The 23177-nt window shown below is 49.5% G+C and overlaps 2 protein-coding genes across 26 annotated transcripts in view; one reads left to right on the forward strand and one right to left on the reverse strand.

Annotated features, from left to right (window-relative positions):
* The window catches only part of TNIP2 (TNFAIP3 interacting protein 2), a 33073-nt gene extending 22623 nt beyond the window's left edge, over nucleotides 1–10450 (forward strand). For 3 of the 15 annotated variants that reach the window (XM_027103910.1, XM_027103904.1, XM_027103907.1), the window contains 2 exons: nucleotides 583–1070; nucleotides 1643–2118. In XM_027103910.1, the coding sequence (XP_026959711.1) occupies nucleotides 583–1070; nucleotides 1643–1838 (684 nt within the window). In that variant the 3' untranslated portion in view covers nucleotides 1839–2118. Of the gene's footprint in view, nucleotides 1–582; nucleotides 1071–1592; nucleotides 2119–2360; nucleotides 3122–9972 lie in introns of those variants that run through there. The other 12 variants (XM_027103906.1, XM_027103913.1, XM_027103918.1 and 9 more) reach the window with 10 other exon arrangements.
* Nucleotides 10451–12500: 2050 nt separating this feature from the next.
* FAM193A (family with sequence similarity 193 member A) overlaps nucleotides 12501–23177 on the reverse strand; it is a 174610-nt gene continuing 163933 nt past the window's right edge. For all 11 annotated transcript variants that reach the window (XM_027103899.1, XM_027103894.1, XM_027103897.1 and 8 more), the window contains 2 exons: nucleotides 23081–23162; nucleotides 12501–13254 (listed from right to left, as the gene is read on the reverse strand). In XM_027103899.1, coding sequence (XP_026959700.1) covers nucleotides 13161–13254; nucleotides 23081–23162 — 176 coding nt within the window. In that variant the 3' untranslated portion in view covers nucleotides 12501–13160. The remainder of the gene's footprint in view (nucleotides 13255–23080; nucleotides 23163–23177) is intronic.

Raw genomic sequence — 23177 nt, forward strand, 5'->3', positions numbered from 1 at the left:
CACGCTTGTCATTCTCCGGCCCCCAAGTTAATTCACATGTGGATAAATGAGGTACAAGAATTACTATCAAGTACAGCTTTTACGGTGGGAAATTGTAGCAAGTCTGCTTCTGTCTACGGCAGTTGTTTGTGGCCATTGTTGCCACGTCCTAGTGTCCCCTCTGCACAGAGCAAACTGAGACTTTTTTTTTGGCCTTCATTCCTTTTATTTTTTTAAAATTAATTAATTAATGTATTTAGTTTTGGCTGCGTTGGGTCTTCGTTGCAGTGCGCGGGCTTCTCATTGCTGTGGCTTCTCTTGTTGCGGAGCATGGGCTCTAGAGCGCAGGCTCAGTAGTTGTGGTTCATGGGCTTAGTTGCTCCGCGGCACGTGGGATCTTCCCGGACCAGGGCTCGAACCCGTGTCCCCTGCGTTGGCAGGCGGATCCTTAACCACTGTGCCACCAGGGAGGTCTCCTGAGGCAACTTTCATTTAAGGGGAGACTCACTCTGCTCCTTGTTGCTAGTGAATAGCTTCACAGTTCAGGTTGGCTTGAGAGCAGGTTCTCAGCCGCTGCCACCGTGAGCGTTCCGGCCTCCTCAGGTGGAAGACCTCAATGCCAAGTGGCAGCGCTACGACGCCAGCAGGGATGAGTACGTGAGGGGACTCCACGCACAGCTGAGAGGGCTGCAGGCCCCCCTCGAGCCTGAGAGGCCCTCCCCGCCCGAGCTGATGAGGAAGGAGATCTCCCGGCTCAACACACAGTTGGAGGAGAAAATCAACGACTGTGCAGAAGCGAGGCGGGAGCTGGAGGCCGTGAGGAGGGCCCGGGACGCCGCGCTGGAGCGGGTGCAGATGTTGGAGCAGCAGGTGCCCCCCACCCCGGGGCCGGGTGCTGGGGGGCGCTGGGGGCCTTTCTCTGAGCAGAAACGGCGCTGCCCTCTGACGGTTGAGTGTCTGTCTCCTCACAGATCCTCGCGTACAAGGATGACTTCACGTCGGAGAGGGTTGACCGGGAGCGGGCTCAGAGTAGGATCCAGGAGTTGGAGGAACGGGTGGCCTTGCTGCAGCGCCAGGTACCCTGCAAACAGGTAGAACGGAGGCCCATCTCCCCCGGTCCAGGCTGGGCGTTTTCTTCGTGTTTCTTTCATCGGTTTCAATCCCTTTCTGCGTCTGCCGAGACCCTGATTCTGTGCTCCGGGCAGAGCCGTGGTGCCCGGTGCCTGGGGCCTGGTGGCAGAAAACCTCCCTGTCGTACCGTGTGTGTCTGTAGAGGATGTTGGCGTGGTGGCGTGTGACCTCAGGGGTGGCTGTCGGGCCTGTCCTGCACCCAGAGGGCGCGTCCTGGGCCTCGGGCTCCCTACTGGGAGCTTCGTGCACGTGTGTCCCCTCCTCGCTGTGCTGCAGGGACCCTGGTCGCCCTGTCACACACACGCAGCCCCTGAGGCTCCAGGCGTCTCCTGGCGCCCCCCAGCTCACAGCCCCCGTGCACGGAGATGGGCCGTGCAGGTGGGCAGGCCCCGCAGCTCACTCTGGGCTCCGTGCCGCCCCGCCACAGGGGGTGCTTCTTGGGAGGCCGGGCCTGGGTGGGAACTGACCGTTTCTCACTGCAGGACCCGGGCGCCCACACGCCTCTTCCCTGTTCCTCCCTGGTTCCGCCCAGAGCACCCGATACACATCCTCCTGAGGGGCTAGCACCCTGGCGGGGCGGGGATGCCGAGCTTACCCCGGAACCACCCTTCGTGGTTGGTGGGAGCCATCCTCAGTGCCCCATCCTGCGTGGCTGTGGACCCCACTGGTGGACAGAAGGGTGGCCCGGCCTGCCGAGGCCCGGGGCCTGTGCACCGAGTGGCCTCTGAGCCCCTTTCAGCTGCGGCCTGTGGCCGTCGAGCTTTGGGAGCACTGCTCGGCCCCTGGGCGACACCCCGGGGCGGGCGGTGGTGAAGCTGTGGGCCAGGAGCCAGGGTCCCGCCGCCTGGGCTGCGGCTCCCACACGAGGCGTGATGAGCTTCGGGGCTGACGTCGGGGGCGATCATGTCGGCCGTGCCACGGGCACCCCTGCTGCCTCCAGAGACCCCCCCCCCCCCCCCCCCCCGGGGGGGGCCAGGTTTCCGGGCCCCCCCCCTGCCCCGCGGCGGGGGGGGGGGGGCGGCTGGGGGGGCCGCGGGGGGGGTCGGGGTTGGGGGGGGGGCCGCCCCCCCCCCCCAGCTCGGGCCTGTTCCTCTGTGAGCACAGGCAGGAGGCTGTTCACGGAGCACGTCCTCATTTGGGCCCCAGCACCAGGCAGAGCGACGGTGCACGTCCCACTGTGCAGCAGGTGTATCTCTAGTTGCTGGAGCCCAAGGCCAGCCTCGTAAGCTGACCCTTTGTCTTTTTTCCAGGATCCTCGAGAGCCAGGCTCTTGCCGGGTTCATACTGGGGGCAAAACTCCCGGGTACTTAGAGACTGACGCTTCGGAGCTCGTGGCACCCGGTGGCTGGAGGCCTGGGATGGGATCCCAGCGGCCAGAACTCCCCGCAGAGGGCGGGAGCCCCGGAGCGACCCAGAGAGGCCAGGGGGACCTGCAGTGCCCTCACTGCCTGCAGTGCTTCAGCGACGAGCAGGGGGAGGAGCTCTTCCGGCACGTGGCTGACTGCTGCCAGTGAGCCCTGCTGGCCAGCGGCCCGGGGCCCGGGGGTGCTCCCAGCACGCAGCAGCGAGACGCGGGGCCCCCAGAACAGGCTGGGGGTGATTCTGAGCCTTCCCCTTGGTCCCCCTTGGGTCAGGGGGCACTTCCGGTGGGGCTGGAGGGAGAGGTGGGGTTGGGAGCATTCGTGCCCAGGAGGGCTCAGCCTCGCCTCTGGTGTGGAGTTTGACGTCCGAAGCTGTCAGTCAGGCTGAGGCCGTGCGAGACATGGCGCGGGGTTCTCCCGGGCCCGCAGGACAGACCTGTCCCAGCCGCACCTGGGGATGCTGCAGGTCACTGGGACAAGGTGGCTGCCCGTGGGAAGTGCGCCCACGCCCACCAGGAGGCGTGCACAGCTGAGCACTGTGCCTGCGCCGAAATAAGGCTGCACTGCAAGAGTGGGTGCTGCATATCCGGAACTTAAACGTGTTTATGTCACATTACTTATTTTTGTAATAAATGCACTTGCTACAGCGACTGCTGCGAGTGTGCGCTGGGGGCTGGGGTGCAGGGACCCGGCACCATTTCCATCTGGGCCTGAGTTACACCAGCCGGGGAGGAGAAACACACTTTCTTACTGTTTGTCACCTGTTTGTTTGTTAGGGCATCCCGAGGGGGTGGTCAGCGGGAGGCCAGCCTGCCCAGCACTCTGCCGTCGGCCTGTTTTAGCTCCAGCCAGGATGTGAAGCGCTGGGGGTGAGGCGGGAGGAACTAGGCGCCTGGCGAAGGCAAGAGAGAGGCTTGCAGGGCAAGGACTGCGTGCATAGTCCTGGTGGGGTCAGGGCTGTGTGACTCCAGTTAACCTTCAGAACGGTCGCAGGAGGTAAGTACTTCGGTCGATCATCCTCAACACAGGTGTGGAACATGAGGCACAGAGGGGTAAGGTCACTTGCCCAAGGTCACAGTAGCAGGGGACAAAGCTAGGATGTAAACCCAGGCCATCTGGCTCCTGAGCCCACATTCTACTTCCCAACGTGCAGGAGCTGCCGGCACGGTGAAGGGCCAGCATTGGGTGCATGTGCTGTCCCTCCTGCCTGCAACACTTGCTCACCCTCTCCGCTGGCTAAGTAGGTCCTCCTCCAGTTGTAGTTCAGGCGTCAACTCCTCTGTAGGATCCCCGCGCACCCCACTTTCCAGGAGCCCGACTGGAAGGGATCAGTCGCTGCGGCGTGGGTGCTAGAACGTCACAGGAAGCCTCCGTCTCACTGTCCTGAGGAGTTGGAGGAGTTTGGAAATAGATGGGGACCTCCCGGAGAGAAGGGAGCTGCAGAAGGGGGAGCCCTCAAATCCTTGGCTGACCCCTGAACTGTGCGAGCTTAGCGTAAGACTCCAAGAATCCTGGGGCAGGAACAGCGGCTGGAAGGCAGGATGTGCTGAGGAGAGCTCCCAGCGGCTGTCCACCATAGGGTGGCAGTTCCGAAGTTGAGTCCCTTGGGGTTAGAGGGGCTGGAAAACCTTGGTTTTCCTTTGAAACCCTCAAAGGGCCACATTTTAGGAGTAAAGTTGACATCTTAGGGCCAAATCAAAACAGCCCTGCTCTTCCAGGCAGCCAACCGGTAATTCACTGGCCTGTTGGAACAAAATCCGGCTTTCTTCAGAGCCAGGACCTTGTACTATATTAACCACAGTCCAATACACAGTAAAAAATACTAGACATATGGAAAAAAAGGCATAATGAAGATATATTCACGCACACACAAAGATATATTCACACAAATACAAGCTAACAAAAATTTATATCCAGCAGATTGTACGACAAGAAAAAAGTATACTATGGAAATTACTCAGGCTAGAGGGAAATGATTCTGGATAAAAACAAACATAGAAAGGAATGAAGAGCATGGGAATGGGGACTTCCCTGCTGGCATAGTGGTTAAGACTCCATGCTTCCAATGTAGGGGGCCCGGGTTTGATCCCTGGTCAGGGAACTAGATCCCGCATGCATGCTGAAACTAAGAGTTCGCGTGCCGCAACTAAGGAGCTGGCAAGCTACAACTAAGGAGCCTGCGACTAAGACCTGGCACAACCAAATAAATAAATAAATAATTTTTTAAAAAAAGAGCATGGGAATGAGTAGATATGAATGAATATTGACTGTTTAAAACAATAATGTTGGGACTTCCCTGGTGGCGCAGTGGTTAAGAATCTGCCTGCCAATGCAGGGGACATGGGTTCGAGCCCTGGTCCGGGAAGATCCCACATGCCGTGGAGCAACTAAGCCCGTGCGCCACAACTACTGAGCCTGCGCTCTAGAGCCCGCGAGCCACAACTACTAAAGCCCGCATGCCTAGAGCCCGTGCTCCGCAACAAGAGAAGACACTGCAATGAGGAGCCCGTGCACTGCAACCAAGAGCGGCCCCCGCTCGCCGCAACTGGAGAAAGGCCGCGTGCAGCGACGAAGACCCAACGCAGCTAAAGAACAACAACAACAAAAACCCCCAATAACGTCTTGAGGGTTTTAAAACATGCAAACGTGACCACAAGAACTTTCTAGGTGAGGGACGGGAGTGTTTAATGAACTTATACAAGTGTAGGGTTTTTGCATTGATTTGTGGTGGACTAATGAACTAAGGAAGCATAATCTCTAGGGTAACCACTAAAGAAGTAATGAAAATATCTAATTAGAAGGTTGATAGAACAGAAAAATGTTTTTATTAATCCAAAGCAAGACAGGTTAGGAGAACCAAAGGGATAAAGGAGAGACGAGACAAAGAGCAGCTGGAAGATGGTAGACTTAACCAACTGTATCAGTAATTACATTAAAATAAATGGACGGTGGGATAGGGAGGGTGGGAGACGCAAGAGGGAGGAGATAGAAATATGGGGATATATGTATAGCTGATTCACTTTGTTATATGGCAGAAACTAACACACCATTGTAGAACAATTATACTCCAATAAAGATGTTAATAAAAATAAACAGACCAAACACTCTGATTGAAAGACAGTGACTGTCTTACTGGATGAAAGTCTCACCTGTGTGCTCATTAGAAAAGATACACTTATGCCAACATTAACCAAGAAAATGAGAGTGATAATCAGACACAGTGGACTTTTAAGACAAAAAATATTACCAGAAATATAGAGCAACAGTGCATAATAAAAGGGTGAATTTATCAGGAATATACAATATACCTAAATTTGTGTAGAGCTAATAATATAAAGCAAAAGAACTAGACAAATGCATAATCATCGTTGGAGATTTTAGCATACCTTTCTCAGTAACTGATAGAAGCAGGGAAAAAAGTCAGTAAGGATACAGAAGATTAAACCTATCTACTTGGCCTAATTTCATATGTAGAACCAAAATTACACCCAAGGAAAGTTAACTATAATTCTTCTCAGGTGCACACGGACTGCTTCCAAGAGAGACACACCTGTGGGCCATAAGTCAAGTCACAACACACTCCAAAGAACCTGATCGCTGAATTCACGATCCCTGAGCACAGTGAAACTAAACCACAACCGAATAACAGAACGATGACTGCTGAATTCCCAGCACAGTTCTAAATGATCCACGGGAAGAATAAACACAATGGAGATTAGAAAGTATTCTGAACTGAGTGAAAAATGAAAATACAACTTGCTAAAAATTATGGAATGCAGCTAAAGCAGTGATTAGGGGGAAGGTATTAGCTCCAAAGGCATATATTGGAAATGAAGAGAGGTTAAACCTCAGTGATCCAAGTGTTCATCACAAGAAGCTAGGAAAAGAACCACAAATTAGGGACTTCCTTGGTGGTCCAGTGGTTAAGAATTCACCTTCTAATGCAGGGGATGCAGGTTCGATCCCTGGTCAGGGAGCTGACGCCAGCCACATGCTGTGGGGCAACTAAGTCCCTGCGCCACAACTACTGAGCCCGCGTGCTCTGGAGCCTGCGCGCCACAACAAAGACCCGACGCAGCCAAATAATAAAATTTAAAAAATAAAAAGAAGTGCAAATTAAACCCAAAGAAAATGGAAGGAAATAATAAAAGAGCAGAATCAATGAAATGGAAAGCAGACAAAAATCAACAATGCCAAGAGTTAGTTCTTTTAAATAGTAATGAAACTGATAAACCCACAGCATGACTGATGAAGAATAGAAAACAAATTGCTAATTATCAGGAATGAAAGGTGGGCATCACTGTAGATCTCTCAGATCTTGAAAAGAGTATATACTGTGAACAATTTATAAAACTGATAAATTTGACAACTTAGATGAAATGGATAAAATCCTTGAAACACACCACTTACTAAAATTGACATAATTAATAGAAAACCCGAATAGCTCTATGTCCATTAAATTGAATCTGTAATTAAAAATCTTTTCACAAAGAAAATTACAGTCTCAGATGACTTCACTGGTGAATTCTTCCAAACATCTAAGAAAGATATACCAATCTTACACTCAGGAAACAGAAAGTGGGAATGTCTCCCCATCTCATTTTATGACACCAAAACCCAAGGACAAGGCAAGAAAGAAAATGACAGACCACTCTCTCCCCTGAACATAGAGGCAAAAGTCCTAAACAAAATATTAACAAATTGAACCCAGCAATATAAAATGGATAATACGTTATAACCAAGTGGAATTTTTATTACAGGAATACAGGATTGGTTGACATAAAACAAAAACAAACAAAACCCACAAAACTAATTCGCCAGAGGAGAAACCATAGGATCATCTCAACAGAAGCAGAAAAAGCTTACGACACGATTTAATACCCACTCATGAGAACACTGAGCAAACTAGGAATAGAAGGGATTTCCTCGATCTGATCAAGGTATATGTCCGAAAGACCTATGGCCAGCTTTCTATGTGACGATGAAATACTGAGTGCTGCCCCTGCTGAATCCCATCAAGGCAAGGTGTTCACTTCTTAAAATTTTTATTTATTTACTTTTTGGCTGCGTCGAGTCTTCGTTGCTGCGTGCGGGCTTTGTCCAGTTGTGGCGAGCGGGGGCTACTCTTCGCTGCGGAGCTCAGGCTCTAGGCATGTGGGCTTCAGTAGCTGTGGCTCGCGGGCTCTAGAGCGCAGGCTCAGTAGTTGTGGCACACGGGCTTCACTGCTCCGCGGCACGTGGGATCTTCCCGGACCAGGGCTCGAACCCGTGTGCCCTGCATTGGCAGGCGGATTCTTAACCACTGTGCTGCCAGGGACGCCCCAAGGTGTTCACTCTTATTGCTGCAATTACACATTGTACAGGAGATACCCAGTGCAATCAGGCAATAAAAGGGGAAAAAGGACAGAAAAATTGGAAGAGAAAAAGATCAAACTATCGCTATTCACAGATGACAGACTGTGGATATAGAAAATCCCTAGGGGATCTTAAGAAAAAAGTTTAGAATTAGTCAAGTTGACCATCTCAAGATACAAAGACAATGTATGAAACATCTACTGTATTCCTGTATATCTGCAACAATTGGAAAAGCAAACTTATAAACCTGTTGTGGGTTGAATTGTGTCTCCCCCAAAAGATATGTTTACCAAAACGATGCTGAAGTCCTAATCCCCAGAATGTGTGAATGTGACCTCATCTGGAAATAGGGTCTTTGCAGGTATAATCTCAGGTGATGTCCTGCTGGATTAGAGTGGGCCCCAAATCCAATGACTGGTGTTCTTACAAGAAAAGGACAAGAGACAGACACGGGTGAGAACATACCGTATGAAAACAGAGGCAGAGATTGCAGTGATGCCTGTGTAAACCAAGGACTGCCAGCGACCACCAGAAGCCAGTAGTGAGGCACGAAGAAATGTTTCCTCACAACCTCTAGAAGGAACCAGTTCTACTGACACCTGGATCTTGGATTATATCCTCCAGAACTGACAGAATAAATTCCTGAGCCACCTAGTTCGGGGTGCTTTTTTATGGGAGCCCCAGGAAACTAATGCATAACTCTACTTAGGTAATGTCAAGAACATAAAATGCTTAGGAGAAAATTATCAGAAGTGTGCAAAACCTTTACAATAAAAGCTGTAAAATATTGCTTAGAGAAATTCAAGAGCACACAAATAAAAGATACCATGTTCATAGACTGGGAACTCAGTAGTCCTTAAGATGCCCGTTCTTCCCAAGTTGATCTATAGACTCAGTACAATCTCAGTCACAATCCCAATAGGCCTCTATGACAAACTGATTTTAAAATGAGTACTCCCCCCCCTCCCCATTTCTTGGACTCCAGTTACGTGTGTGTTAGAATGCCTGATATGGTCCCACAGGTCTTTATTTTTTGGCTGCGCCGCACGGCACGCGAGATCTTAGTTCCCCGACCGGGGATCGAACCCGTGCCCCTGCAGTGGAAACTTGGAGTCCTAACCACTGGACTGCCAGGGGATTCCCTCCCACAGGTCATTTTTTCCCCCAGTCTCTTTTCTCTCAGTACTTTATTTCTGGTCGTTTCTGTTTATATGCCATCAAGGTCACAGGTATTTTCTTCCAGCGTTTCTCATCTGCTGTTGTAGTGTTTTTCATTTCAGATATTGTTATCTTTTGTCCTTTGGATTTGGATCTTTTTTACATCTTCCAGTTCTCCTTCTTGTTCGTGTTTTCCTTTATATCCTTCAGCGCAGTCGTAAGATTTGTAATGGTCGTTTTAAAGTCCTTGCCTGCAAATTCACCATCTTTGGTTCTGTTTCTATTGCTTGTTCGATATTTCTTCCGATTTATGGTTTATATTTTCCTTCTTCTTGGGATGGCCTGCTAATTTTTTGCCTGGATTCCAGCATTTTGAATTTTACTTTAGTGTGGGATGGTTTCGTATTTCTTCTAAAAGAATGTTGGACTCTGTTCCAGCAGGCAGTTAAGTTACTTAGGACCAGTTTGATCCTTCTTAGGCTTGCTTTTAGCTTTAGATTCCATACTAGGGTAAGAGAAGCCCACTGCCGAGCTGAGACCCTTCTGAGGGCTCCACGCCAATACCCGTGTACAACCAGGTCTCTCCACCCTGGTTGGTGGAAACTTTCCCCCTGGATTTATGGAACTTTATGCCACACGTGCACAGATGAGTAGATTCGAGGGGGTTCTCTGCAGACCCGTGGAGCGCTCTTAGTGCAGCCCCTCCTGTCTGCATCTCTGCCCCACACACTCCAGCCACCCCACATGCTGGTCTCTGCTTCCTCTGCTCAGCAACCCTGCTGGGCTCCTCCCAGTGCCGGGGCCTGCAGGCTGCCTCCAGGCCGGAAGCTGGGGCCCTCAGAGGCTCACCTTGTTCCCTGCCCTTCACTCAGGAAACACTGCCACGTGCTGCCTCTGCTCCAACATCCAACAACACCGTTAAAAAAACTTCCTTGGCTTCACAGTTAACAGCAGGAGGACGGTTTCTGTAGCCACTCTTCCTCCACAGACGCTGCTGCTGCTGAGTTTAACAGTCCAGGCACATGGTTCTCACTCTCCAGACGACACCACATTCTCCACCGAGACAAGCCGGGGCTCCCAGGACCCAGCTGGCTCCACACTCAGCTACGTGAGTGGTCCTGACAGTTAAGTTCTTCACAGTCCAGAGCTGTCTGAAATCTCCTTCCGTGCTGCGTGTCTCCACCCCGCAGTGCTGTTTACTCTTAACACTTAGTAGTGGATCCAAAACCTGTGACCGTCAAGGTGAAGCAGCAGAACGTCACTTGCATTCTGTCATTCTCTGTGATGACCTGGAGGTTTTATTTTTGTTTAAAACAGTATGAACTGTGGGTTAAGTTTTTTCTTCTCCTTTTAAAAAATATAGTAATGAAATTGAGAAGTATCAATCCTTTCTGGTGCCGTAACGTTTTGATTTTTTAATGGCATGAGCATGTGGGCAAACGCCAATAAAAGAACATTTTGCTGTTTTTTTAGCTACTGTTAGCTACTTCATCGTAAGATTACTTATCAACGTGATCTGAAGAGGCTCCCCCAGAGGCTGACCCCAGGTCGGGGAGTGACCTCATCGGGAACCTGAGGGGCTTGCCTGGGGCTTTGGTGTCCCCACCTGTCAATGTACGGACGGGGGCGAGGGCCTGGCTCACACCTAGACCACAGTAACAAGTCGCCAGAACCCTTGACCAGGGCCTGAGCCTCCCGGGGCCTGAATACATCCTCTCTTTTGTTCCCGAGATGCCCTCTTGAGGAGTGATCCAAAGGAACATCAGGGTTGGTCTTGCAGGTTGGGTGGAATTTCCAGGGAACTCGGGAAGTGCGTCCCGGCAAGGAGAGAGGCCGGGTGGTCCTAGGGGCCAAGCGTGCAGACTCGGAACCAGGTGTAGACGGCACGCCCGCGTGCTGGGCGGAGCGGGGTGTGGAGGCGGCAGGGGCCCCTCAGGAGCCGTGTGGTGGGGTGGGTGGTGCTCAGTGCTGGGGCACACAGGGCTCCCCTCACCACGGCTCACCTCACAGCAGGGAACCTGTAGCTCTCAGCAGCCAACGCGGCCCACAGGGCAGACGAAGCGGAGGCTTACCTACGGGTGGCTCTGCCCCCGACGGCCTCAAGACTGTTCCCCGGGAGAACAGGGGTGGGCACAGGCGGGTCTCGGGGCCCGAGCGGGCAGCTCCCCCTAAGGGGTCCAGCCTGGACTCGTCCCAGGGTTTGCTCCCTGGCCCTGCCTGTGCTCTCACCAAGTGCCCGGCCTCAGCAAGGCGGGGATGAGCCCAGCCCTGGGCTTGGGGTCCCGGGGGAACGTGGGGGGTCTCTGCCCTTCCCGAGGACACCCTCTGGCGTGGTCACAGCCCGGCCTCAGTTTCTTCCTTTGCTGGATCACCCCATCACCCAGAAAAACGAACCGGCCTCTTGACCCCAAAGCCCCTCTGCCTCCTGCCCCTCCCCCACTCTCCTGTAAACCAGCTTCCACTGGGCGATGGCCAAGGTCACCTCAGCATCAGAGCCACGTGGCCAGTCTCTCCCTGCCCCACGGCCTCCAGGCTGCCCTCATCCTCACCTGCTCTTGAAGCCTGGTTCTGGGGCTCGAACCCTGGTCCCGTCCACACAGGTTCATGAACATTTCACCAGGTGCCTGATGGGCACTGCAGACGGGACCCCTCCAGGGACCGCAGCCCCTCCTTCCCAGAGCTCAGACCACAGCCTTGGGGTCCTCCTTGCCCCCTCTCATCCTCCTACCTGCATCCCGTCTGTCAGGAAGCCCTGTGGGTCCAGCCGTCAGAGTAATTCCGCAGGCCAGTCCCACTCACCCTCTCTCAGGCTGAGAGCCAGGCCGGGCACGGTCTCCACACAGAAGCGGGGCCCTCGCCGCTCCCCCTTCACTCAGGGACGAGCCATATCCTTGTATGTGCACAGAAGCAGCTTCACCAAGAGGCCGGGAGCAGCGGGAGCTATGGAGTGTTCTAGGGGGTGAGTGGAAGCTAGGCTGCAACCAGGCGGCAGCTCCACGCCAACTTTCTGCACACTGAAGACAGAGCTCAGAAGAAAGGGACCATGCCGGGGTTCCTTTTGTTCACTCTAAATGCTGTTAGCACGTTGTTGCCAGCTTATACCCGATTAAATACTTGTAGTTCTTCATTGCTGTCTCAGAGGTCACCCTCCCTGCGCCCCCGAGACCGGGTGGGGGCACCCGCCTCCAAGGCCATATGGAAGCCCAGCCCACTCCCCACTCCCCTCTGCTGGGCCCCCCAGCCCCTGCTCCACACCCCTGCTGTCCTCTTGGCACTTACCACTGTGGCCCACCGACAGCGCTGAGTCCCTGGCTGGGCTGTGTCCTGGGCACGCGAAGGCCCGGGTGACCTGCTAGATGGAGGAGGGTGAGGGCACCAGGAATCGAGAGCTGCCGCCGCCGGCGACCCTAGAGGTGCTCCAGGGCCAGGGCCCGGGGTCCCCTCGGGGGCACAGCCATCAGCTTGCCCGCCCCCTCCCCGCCGCAGCCCATCACAAAGCAACCAGACGAGGCCTCCTGCTGTACTAATGTATTCCATCTTTCAAAAAGAAAGACATGATTTTAATATTACTTAACAATATGTTAAAAAAGTAGCCAGGCAGGCCTCCGTGTTAATACAGCCGAACACTCTAACAGACTTGATGGTGTGAGTACTGGGTGGGTGCTTTGTGTTTGAACTTTCTCATTCTGCAAGGGATCTTACACAAGCTGGCTACAAGTCAAGGGGATCAGACACGGACAGCGCGACGTGTACACTCTTAAACAGTAGATTGTGGAGGAGAACGGAGAGCCCTGCCCTGCCCGGCTGCCTCGGGTGGGACGCAGGGCACAGAGAGCTGAGCGCAGCGACACCCCGGCAGGACAGGTGGCGGGACAGGGCGAGACACAGAGGCAACGGGCCACGTGGGGATGCGAACCCGTCCGGCCGCGGCCCAGGCCTCCGAGGCCGCGGCGGTGGAGAAGGTGGCAGAGCTACTGTTCCGATCCGACGGCAGAGCTACGGTCAAGGCGGCTCACTCACAGACTACACGCACAGGAGCTAACAATGCCGGTCGAGCAGCAAGGTCTCGGTCGGGAGGGGGCTCGGGTGCGGCGGCCCACCCGCACGGCCCGGGGCAGGCACGGCAGCTCCGCGCCCGGCCCACCGCCCGCGTGTCCCTCTCCAGGCGGTCCTCGTTCAGTGGGCAGCAAAGGTGGCTTTTTTCAAGCTGAAATTGGACCAGTTGATGGACAGTCTCTGTCGGGTCTGCCTAGCGGAATCCAAACAGAACCTGCGAAGAAAAGAAGCCCAGCGGTCACGGGAGGAAGAGGCCCACACCCGGTATGCAGCCGGAGAAGCCCAGCACCCAACGGGGCTCAGCGTGCGGGACCCCGCTGGCGTCCACCGTCTCCCCACGCCTTGCTGCCGGAGGAACAGGGTCCCACCTTCTGGACACTGGCCAGCACTCTGGACATCTCTGGGGCTTTATGTCCTTTTCTCTCGTTCTTCAGGAAGCCGCCCGTCCCAGCCAAGCTCTGCCCACGGCCACCAGCCTGCCCTCATTTATCCACGAGGTCACAGTGAGTGTGATGTGAAACAAGCATTTGTATGAGACACAGTTACGACACTGGCCGGCCCCTCCCCCCGCCCCCGCCCCGCCCTCAGGGGCAGGTCGAATGCCCACAGGCCTCCAAGGCCAGCGCAGCCTCGCCGTCGTGCTGCCCCCTGCTTCCCAGGCAATGATGGCCGAGTTCCGTACTAGATGAAGCAAAGAACATTTTCTTTCAAAAGCCTCTACTTTTGCCTAATTTCTGAAATTCTCACCCTTCCAGCACTAACGTGGGTAGCAGGAATTTGGATTAAACTAGAAAATGGTGGTGTTGTCACTCGTGCAGCAGGTGAAATGAAGTGTTTTTGCTTCAGCTGTGGTTAAATCGCTGAGCCAGTCATGGGTGCTGTGTGCCTGGAGGACTGTGTCCAGGTAGATGAAGCCCCCGGCCACCCTGTCCCTCGGCGAAGGGCTGCACCGTCTCCCAGGATCCAAACTCTCTTTCCCTGGACACGGCTGGTCAACCCCAAGTCCTAGTGGTGTCACCTTTTAAACCTTCTGGAAGCTTCCACCTCCTCCTCCACTGTCTCTGCATCAGCACGTGTGTGTCCCCACCCTTCACGCTGCATCCAGAACGCTCGGAAGCACCAACCACGTCCCTGCTCCAAGCCGCTCAGAGAGGAGCTGCAGCCCGAACCAAAGCAGGGTCTCCACGGGGCCCAGGCCGCCTGGTCTGCGTCCTCCCCACACCCTGGCTCCACTCTGGACACCACCTCCCGTCAGGCCTCCGTACTGCCAACCGTGGACTGGGTCACGCACACTTACATACACGTGTACAGAGCACGCGAGTACAGGTAACTATAAGGCAAAAAAAGCCTGGGTACCCGCCCCCCGGGTCAGGAAAACCAACACTGCCAACCCTGGGGCGCCATGCTGTGCCCTCCCAAGCAGGGAGCCACCACCCCAGCCTTTGCCACCAGCAACCCGCATGGCTCTTTGTAGTTCACGACTCGACGGCGGCTCGTGCTGATTCCTTTCTTTCTTTTATAACATTTAATTAATTAGTTACTCAATTAAGGCTGTGTCAGGTCTTCGTTGCGGCACGTGGGATCTTTTGTTGTGGCGCACGGGTTCCAGGGCACGTGGGCTCTGTAGCTGCACCACACGGGCTCTCTAGTTGAGGCGTGCGAGCTCAGTAGTTGTGGCACGTGGGCTTAGCTGCCCCGCGGCATGTGGGATCTCAGGTCCCCGACCAGGGATCGAACCCGCGTCCCCTGCATTGGAAGGCGGATTCTTTATCACTGGACCTCCAGGTAAGTCTCTCATGCTGATTTCTAAACACACAGGAACAGAACCGTACTGTATGTTTTCATGTCGCTCCTTTCATTCAACAGTACGTTCATGCGATTCCGCCGCAAGGCCACAGGCACGGTGGGACTGTTTGCTGGAGTATGTGGGACGCACAACTTGGCCGCTGCAACTTCACACGAGCTCTTCTCCAAGGTGGTCTGACCTGCCCTGCTGCTCCTCGCCCGCGGAGGGAGTCGGGCCCAGCTGCTCCCCAGTGCCAGTCGGGCTGAGGCCGCCACAGTTAACTGGTCACAGGTTTTCTGCGACACCGTTTCATTTGCCCACTTGTCCACAGGTCTGTCTTTCCTTAATGGTCTGTAATGTTTACACATCGTGACACTAATCCTCTGTGATGTGCTGCAAATATTGTTTTCTCACTTTCTTTAAAGCAAACTGTTGATTTTAATGTAGCTCAATTTATCCATCTTTTGTTTTATGGTTGGTGTTTCTAAGAAATCTTTCCCTATGCTCAAAATTAAAAGGTTTGCATATGACACTTAAAACCTTAACCCATCTGAAGTCGACCCTGAGTGTGGTGTGATGCAGGGACAACACACCTGCACAGCTCCATTTATGCACACCTTCTTCCCACAGTGATCAGCCGACCCATCTCTGTCACACACCAAAGCTCAGTGTTCGTACAGGCCTGTTTCTGGGCACCAATGTCACCACATTTTAATAACCAGGACTTTCCAAGTCCTTACAATGGGTAGGAAAAGGAGCCTTCCTTATTCTCCCTATTCTTCTAGGAGGATACTAGCGACCCTTGACAATTTTTTTCTTTTGTGGGTCAATGTAACACATTATAGCAGGGTGAATAAAACAAATGTATGACATGAAGAATCATTATAAAGCAAATAGTGTGGATCACCAGAGTCAAGCTGGGGACCCCCTGCCTGGTGTTTCCTCTCCTCCGAAGTAATCACCATTCTGGCTTTTTACATTGATCACTTCCGTGTCTTTCTTTCAAGTTTTAATGCCTACGTACGCATCCCTGAACATAGTTCACTTCTAAAAACATACTTTATTTAGGTATAATTTATGTACAGCAAATTGCAGTTAGTAGTTAGTGTAGAGCCCACAGTGCTGACAAACATATACGTCTGGGAAACCATCACCTCAACCAGGACACAGAACGTTTCCGTGAAACCCCCAAGTCTCCTTGCCGCTCTGGCCCCAGGCAGGCAAACAGGGACCTCTTGGCCTGTGACCACAGATGAGCGTGTGTGTTCTGGGATTTCGCGTCAGTGGAGCCTCCGCACACATTCTGTCTGGCTTCTTGCACTAAGCAGGCGCCTCTGAGGACTGGCCGTGTGCTGCGGCGGCAGCCTTTTACTGCTGAGTGGCATCCACTGGAGGGACAGAGCACCGTTTTGTTTATCTGCTCATCTGTGTGGACCTCTGGGTTGATCCCAGTTTTGGGCTACAAATAAGACTTCCAGGAACATTCAGGAACAAGTCGTCGTGCAGGCATCCACTCTGCCTTCTCTTGGGCTTTTGGGCAGCCCCCAGCAGTAGAGCTGCTGGACTGAACAGCAGGCATATTAAACAATGTACTTTAGTTCTGCCCAATTTTTAGTTTATGTAAACTGGATATCGCGTCCATTCTTGAGCACCGGCTCTCGTCTAACGTCCAGTCTGTAAGATGCATCTGTGCTGCGGACTGCTCTGGTTTGTTCCTTTCTGTTGCTGTAACACTTCTCCTTTGACTGTACCACAATGTGTCCAACCCAACCAGTTTTAGAAACACTGTGTTAAGTTCCACAAAACCCTTCTTGGGTTTTAAATCCACAGATAAACTTGCGGAAGCTGGAGAGCTTAAAGGTACTTTTTTTTTTTTTTTTTGCTATGTAGTTCCATTTATATGAAGTTCAAAAATACGCAAAACTAATGTATGGTGAAAGATCACCTTTACTTTGGGGGCGCTGGTGATGACTGGGGACGTGTGAAGCAGGCTTCTGGGTGCTGGTAACGCACACCTTGGCCAGGTGGTGGTCACCTGGATGTGCTCACTTTGTTAAAGTTCACTGAGCTCGAAGGCACTGATCTTCTACGCATGAACACGAAGAACCTGTGTGACCCGGGTCCCTCAGTGCTCTCCTGTGAAGTCTCATCGCCTTCTGTGCGCGAGTCTTGTGCAACTCCTACTAGCTTTATTCATGGACGCTGCACAGATCTTGCTGCTGTGATAAACGCTGTCTTCATGTAAACTACATTTCTGAATTATTGGTGGCGTAGAGGAAAATAACTTCCGTACGCTTATCCTACAGCCAGGCTCTTGCTAAACTGTCCTGTTTTCTTCCGTCGTTTCCTATGTAGACAATGAGATCATCTGTAAAATGAAATTCTACTTCCTCCTTTCCGTGCCTCATGCCTTTAATGTCTTGTCTGTCTTACCGTGCTCGCCAGGAACCACGATTTAGGGTTGACCAGAAGAGGACATAAGAGGGCAGCAGGGCGGCTTTGTTTTTGCACATGCTTCCACATCTTTCCCGTTTTGGAAAACGTTTCATGTAGCTTTCTTTTCTCTTCTTTCTCTCCCTCTTTTGGTAAATTCCTTTTTTAAGGTTAAAGATATTTTCTTCTATTGCTTACTATTTAAAAAAGTAGTTATAAGTGGGTGCTAAGATTTTAGCAAAGGTTTTTTTCTGAACTCACTGAGATGATCACGTGACTCTTCTTTACTATGTTAATGTACCAGATAACACTGCGGATTTCCTAACGTCAGAAACTCCTTGCATCCAGTCCTGGGGCAAGCCGGTTTGGTAACATGCTGCTCTTTGAAAACACTGTACACTGTTGGATTTAGCATGTGAATATTTTCTTGACGACTTTTGCACCTAATATTCATGAGAGAAACCAATGTGTAATTTCCCATTTTCTTCTGGTGCTGTTTTTGGCAGATTTTGGTATCCACATTTTACTTCTCTCATAAAACAAAGAGGGGAGCACGCTCCTGTGCTGTCTCATTTCAGTTCTCCGGTAGAATCTACAAGACCGAATAATCTTTCTTTGAAAGTCTTGGACAATTCTCTGTGAAACTGTCAGAATGTAGTTTTCTCACTGGGAAGACTCAGAACTGCTGCTTTAATCTAATAGTTACTGGACCATTCACGCTATCTTTCTATTGGGTTAATTTTGTGTCTTATTTAAGTTTTAAAGTTAATTGTTGTGAAGTTGCTTCCAGTCTCTGGAGTTACGTCCTCCTTTTCACTTACGTACTCACAAAATCAAAGAAACCTTTTATATTACAGAGAATTTCAAACACACCCAAAAGCAGAGAATGGTAAAATGAACAGAGCCACCATCCAACTTTGATAATTATCAACATTCTGTTTCTCCTTCCACCTAATTATGGTATTTTGGGTGTCTTTTTTCTACTTTTCTTGGCTAGTCTCTCAAAGGTTTATTTATTTAATGTTTTCAAAGAATCAAATTTTGGCTTTGATGATCTTCTCTTTGTTTCCTATTTCATTATTGCTCTTATGTATTATCTCCTTTGTTTCACTTTCTTTGAGTTTATTCTATTGCTGTTTTCCTAATTTCTCAAATTAAATCCTAAACTCATTAATTTTCAGGTTTTTAATACTTAACTCCAGCATTTAAGGCTTCAGTGGAAGTGCTCCCAAGGGCAAACCTTTTCTTTTTTTTAAAATTTTCTTGAAGTGCAGTTGATTTATAATGTGGTGTTAATTTCTGCTGTACAGCAAAGTAACTCAGTTTTATATACATATGTATGTGTGTGTGTGTGTGTGTCTGTGTGTGTGTCTGTGTGTGTGTATCTGTGTGTGTATATATGTATATACATATATATATATATATGTATATATATATACATATATATATATATGTATATCCCTTTCCACTGTGGTTTATCGTAGGGTATTGAATCTAGTTAGTTCCCTGTGCTCTACAGTAGGACCTTAGTTGTTTATCCATTCTCTATATAATAGCTTACATCTGCTAACCCCAAACTCCCACTCCATCCCTCCCCCAACCCCCTCCCCCTTGGCAACTACAAGACTGTTCTCTATGTCTGTTTCTGTTTCATAGATAAGTTCATTTGTGTCATATTTTAGATTCCACATATAAGTGATATCATATGATATTTGTCTTTCTCTGACTTACTTGACTTAGTATGATAATCTCCAGTTGCATCCATGTTGCTGCAAATGGCATTATTTCGTTCTGTTTTATGGCTGAGTAATATTCCATCGTGTCTATGTACCACATCTTCTTTATCCATTCATCTGTCGACGGACATTTAGGTTGTTTCCATGTTTTGGCTATTGTAAACAGTGCCATTACGAACATACGGGTGCATGTATCTTTTTGAATTATAGTTTTTTCTGGCTATATGCCCAGTAGTGGGATTGCTGGGTCATATGGTTGCTCTATTTTTAGTTGTTTGAGGAACCTCCGTACTGCTCTCCATAGTTGCTGTACCAATTTACATTCCCACCAACAGTGTAGGAGGGGTCCCTTTTCTCCACACCCATGAGCAAAACCTTTTCTGCATTCCACAGGTTTTCACATGCAATATTTTCCTTATCTTTTAGTTCTATATATTTTTAAATGTCCACTGTGGTTTCTTACTTGACCCATGAGTTATTTAAACTTACATACTTCCAGATTTCCAAATATTTAGGGACATAAAATCTATCTATTGTAAATATGCAACTTCAACATGTTGTGGTCAGAGAACACAAATTATACATCCTTCTTTGACATGTTTGAGCCTTGCTTTCTGTGGCCCAGCACATATCCCGTTTCTGTGGATGGCCCCGTGTGTGTAAGAACTCAGCTCTCTGTGTCTTGGATGCAGGGTTTCACCTACATCCATTAGACTAAGCTTGCCGGTCAAGTTCACAGGGGGGCCTGGGCTGCTCACGCCAATCAGGACGTGGAGAGATGGTCTGAGACCTCGCACCAGGATGGTGGATTTGTTTGATTCTCTGTGAAGCCCAAATTGCTTTTTGTATCTTGAGGCTATTTCATTAAGTACTTGTGTTTAAAATTCCTATTTCTTCCTGACAAATTGAACATTTTATCATTATGTAGCAAACTTCATCTATCCCTTGTGTTAAAATATACTTTGTCTGAGAAGAACAACTGTAACAGTTTCCTTTTTCCTTTCTCTTTATTTCCACCTTTCTTTTCATTATAGTTTAGGTATGTTCTTGTAAACAGTATATATACATATGTGTGTGTGTGTGTGTGTATATTTATTTATTTAAAAAATTTAACACAACCTGACAAACTACTTTTAATTTTGTCTGCTTACTGCCTATCATGGTTACTGACACAACTGGACTTGTGTCTATCATCTTTTTAAAATTTGTTTGTTGTACTTTCTCTACATTTATTTTTTTTCTCTTTTTGTTTTGATTTTTTTCCCTTCTACTGATTAGCAATTTATACACCCTATTTCTATTCTTTCAATGCTTGCTCTTGAAACTGTGTCCTGCCCGTTTAGCTTAAAGTCTGAATGTTAACTCCCTGAACAACAGAAGGACTTCAGGATGCTCAGTTCTGATGATTTCACACCTAACTGACATACTACTGCTGTTCAGTACTGGGGTTCTTTCAAACATAATGTCAGTTAGATATTTACCTAGATTTATCAGGCTGTTTTTCATTCCTTCCTGTGTATGTTACAGTGATCTTCTGAGATCAATTTCCTTTTTCTTTTCTTTCTTCTTTTTATTTTTTTTGGGTCACGCTGCGCAGCTTGCAAGATCTTAATCCCCTGACCAGGGATTGAACCCATGTCTCCTGCAGTGGAAGCATGGAATCCTAACCACTGGACCACCAGGGAATTCCCGATTTCCTTTTTCTTAAAGTATACTTGTAGATGTTTCCTTTTAAAACAGGTCTCTTTGTAGCAAGCTCCTACACTTTTTCTTTATTATGGGAAAGAACAGTTTTGTGGGATACATAATTATAGACTGACCATCTTCTTTCAACACTGTAAAGATCACTCCATGGTCTCTGGTTTCATATGCTATGTCTAGAAACGGATTTTTGTTTGTTTATCCTACTGGTATATGTTGTGCTTTTGAATTTGTAGATTCAAATTTCCCATTAGTTCTGCAAAATCCTCAGGCATCTTATCTCTTTAAATCCTGCTTTTCTGTGGTCTCCATTCTCTCTCAGAGGGGCTTCCGTTAGGTGTATGTCAGACTTAGCCACTCCTCCATGTCTCTTAAGCCCTCTTTCACATTTTCTATTTTCCTTATAATCTTGGTGCATTCTGGGTACACTTCCCAGTTATATCTTCCAGTTCATCAATTCCCTCTTCAGCAGTGTCTAATCTGTTTATCAGGTATCTATCTACTGAGGTCTTGACTTTAATAATTCTATTTTTCATTTCTAGATTTTTATTGTTGGTCTTGGGTGTTTGATAATCTTTGTTTATAAGGTCATGCATGATTTTAAGGTGTGTGAATCCTGCAGGTCTACCTTGGGAAAATATTCCTCCAAAGCTTTGCCTACATCCAAGAAATGCCCCTGTTCCATCCCCTGCTCCCCGGAATCCGGCTTCAGAGCAAACTGTGTTAATAATTCAAGTACTTTAGGGACCTCCCTGGTGGTCCAGGGGTTAAGAATCCTCCTTCCAATGCAGGGGATGCGGGTTTGATCCCTGGTTGGGGAGCTAGATCCCACATGCCGCGGGGCAACTAAGCCCACGCGCTCTAGAGCCTATGCACCGCAACTAGAGAGACCGCGTGCGGCAGCTACTGAGCCTGTGCGCCAAAACTAGAGAGCCTGCGCACTGCAACGATAGATCCTGCATGCCACAACGAAGATCCTGAGTGCCACAACTAAGCCCCGACACAGCCAAATAAAAAAATAAATAAGTCAATAAATAAATATTAAAGAAAAAAAATTGGGGACTTCCTTGGTCGTCCGGTGGTTAAGAATCCACCTTCCAATGCAGGAGATGCGGGTTCAGTCCCTGGCTGGGGAACTAAGATCCTACATGCCGCAGGGCAACTAAGCCCCCATGCCACAACTACTGAGCCCGCACATACCACAACTAGAGAGAAGCCCGCGCTCCACAATGAAGAGCCCACTCGCCACAACAAAGATCCCGCAGGCCGCAACTAAGACCCAATGCAGCCAAATCAATCAATCAATCAATTTAAAAAAATAATTCAAGTAATTTAGCTACAGATTCTTTTGGACTTTGTACAAACATATTCACATCATCTGAGAATGACAATGCCACTTCTTCATCTGAATCCTTATCCCTTTGTTTCTTTTTATTTCTTTAGAAATAGAAGTTGTGATAAGGGGCATCGCTGTCATCACTTCTTTAATCTCAAGGAATGGCTTGTAACGTTTCACCGTGACGTATATAACACCTACTGATTTTATGGACGCCCTTCACCACGTTTAGGAGAGGCCCTTCTCATCCTAGTTAAGGGTTTTTACTATGAATGCTTAACTTTAGCAAATGCTGTACCATCTGCTAAGATTTAAACACACACACACACACACACACACATACACACACATTATAAATGTATTTAATTTTAAGAAACATTTAGAATTTTACAATACTTCATTTATGAATTAATGACTTTTTGTACTGCAAACTGCTTTTGTGAGTGTGTGTGTATGTGTGCGTGCTTTCTGAAACTAAGAGATTAACGTACTTCCAAAGAGAGAACAAGGCACTTTAAAGAAAAATTTTCTTGTCATGACTCACATAGTAGATATTATTGAACATATTATGACAAATATTATTAAACATGTACTAATAAAGTCTGCATATCAGGAAAGCTGACTAAATTAACCGAAGTGTTACTTTTCTCCTCTAAAGCATGCCACATCACTGTGTCCCAATGCCAGCGCATATAAAGCTCAGCTGGGAGGCTTGTGAGAACACGGATGTCGGGTCCCAAGTTCCTAGGCGGTGCTGCTGGTCCAGGACCACTCTGAGATACGCTGCTAGAAACCAGTCTTTACACACACGGGCAGGGACAAGTGAATGAGGTGTGAGAGTGTGGGCGAGGAGGCTAGTACGTGTGTGCCCGGGCTGTGGGTGGGATGTGCACGGCAGGCCTTCACGTGCTAGAATGCTACAAGGCAGCCAGGCTGCTTGGCTAGCTGACACAACTTCTGTCCCAGACAAGCAGCCGTGCTATGTGGGAGGGTCACGCGTGGTAACCACGAAACCATCCCTTTTTCGGACCACACTCCTAACAATTACCTTTTGAAATATTCCACTTCCCTCTCTGTCTCGTCCATGTCCACACTGTCTAGGTCGATATCTTTAGGCAGAAAGACATCATCTGTAAGATGAAAGA

Source organism: Aethalodelphis obliquidens, unplaced genomic scaffold (assembly GCF_003676395.1).
Source record: "Aethalodelphis obliquidens isolate GAN/ISIS:26980383/991018 unplaced genomic scaffold, ASM367639v1 scaffold6, whole genome shotgun sequence".
NCBI lineage: Eukaryota > Metazoa > Chordata > Mammalia > Artiodactyla > Delphinidae > Aethalodelphis > Aethalodelphis obliquidens.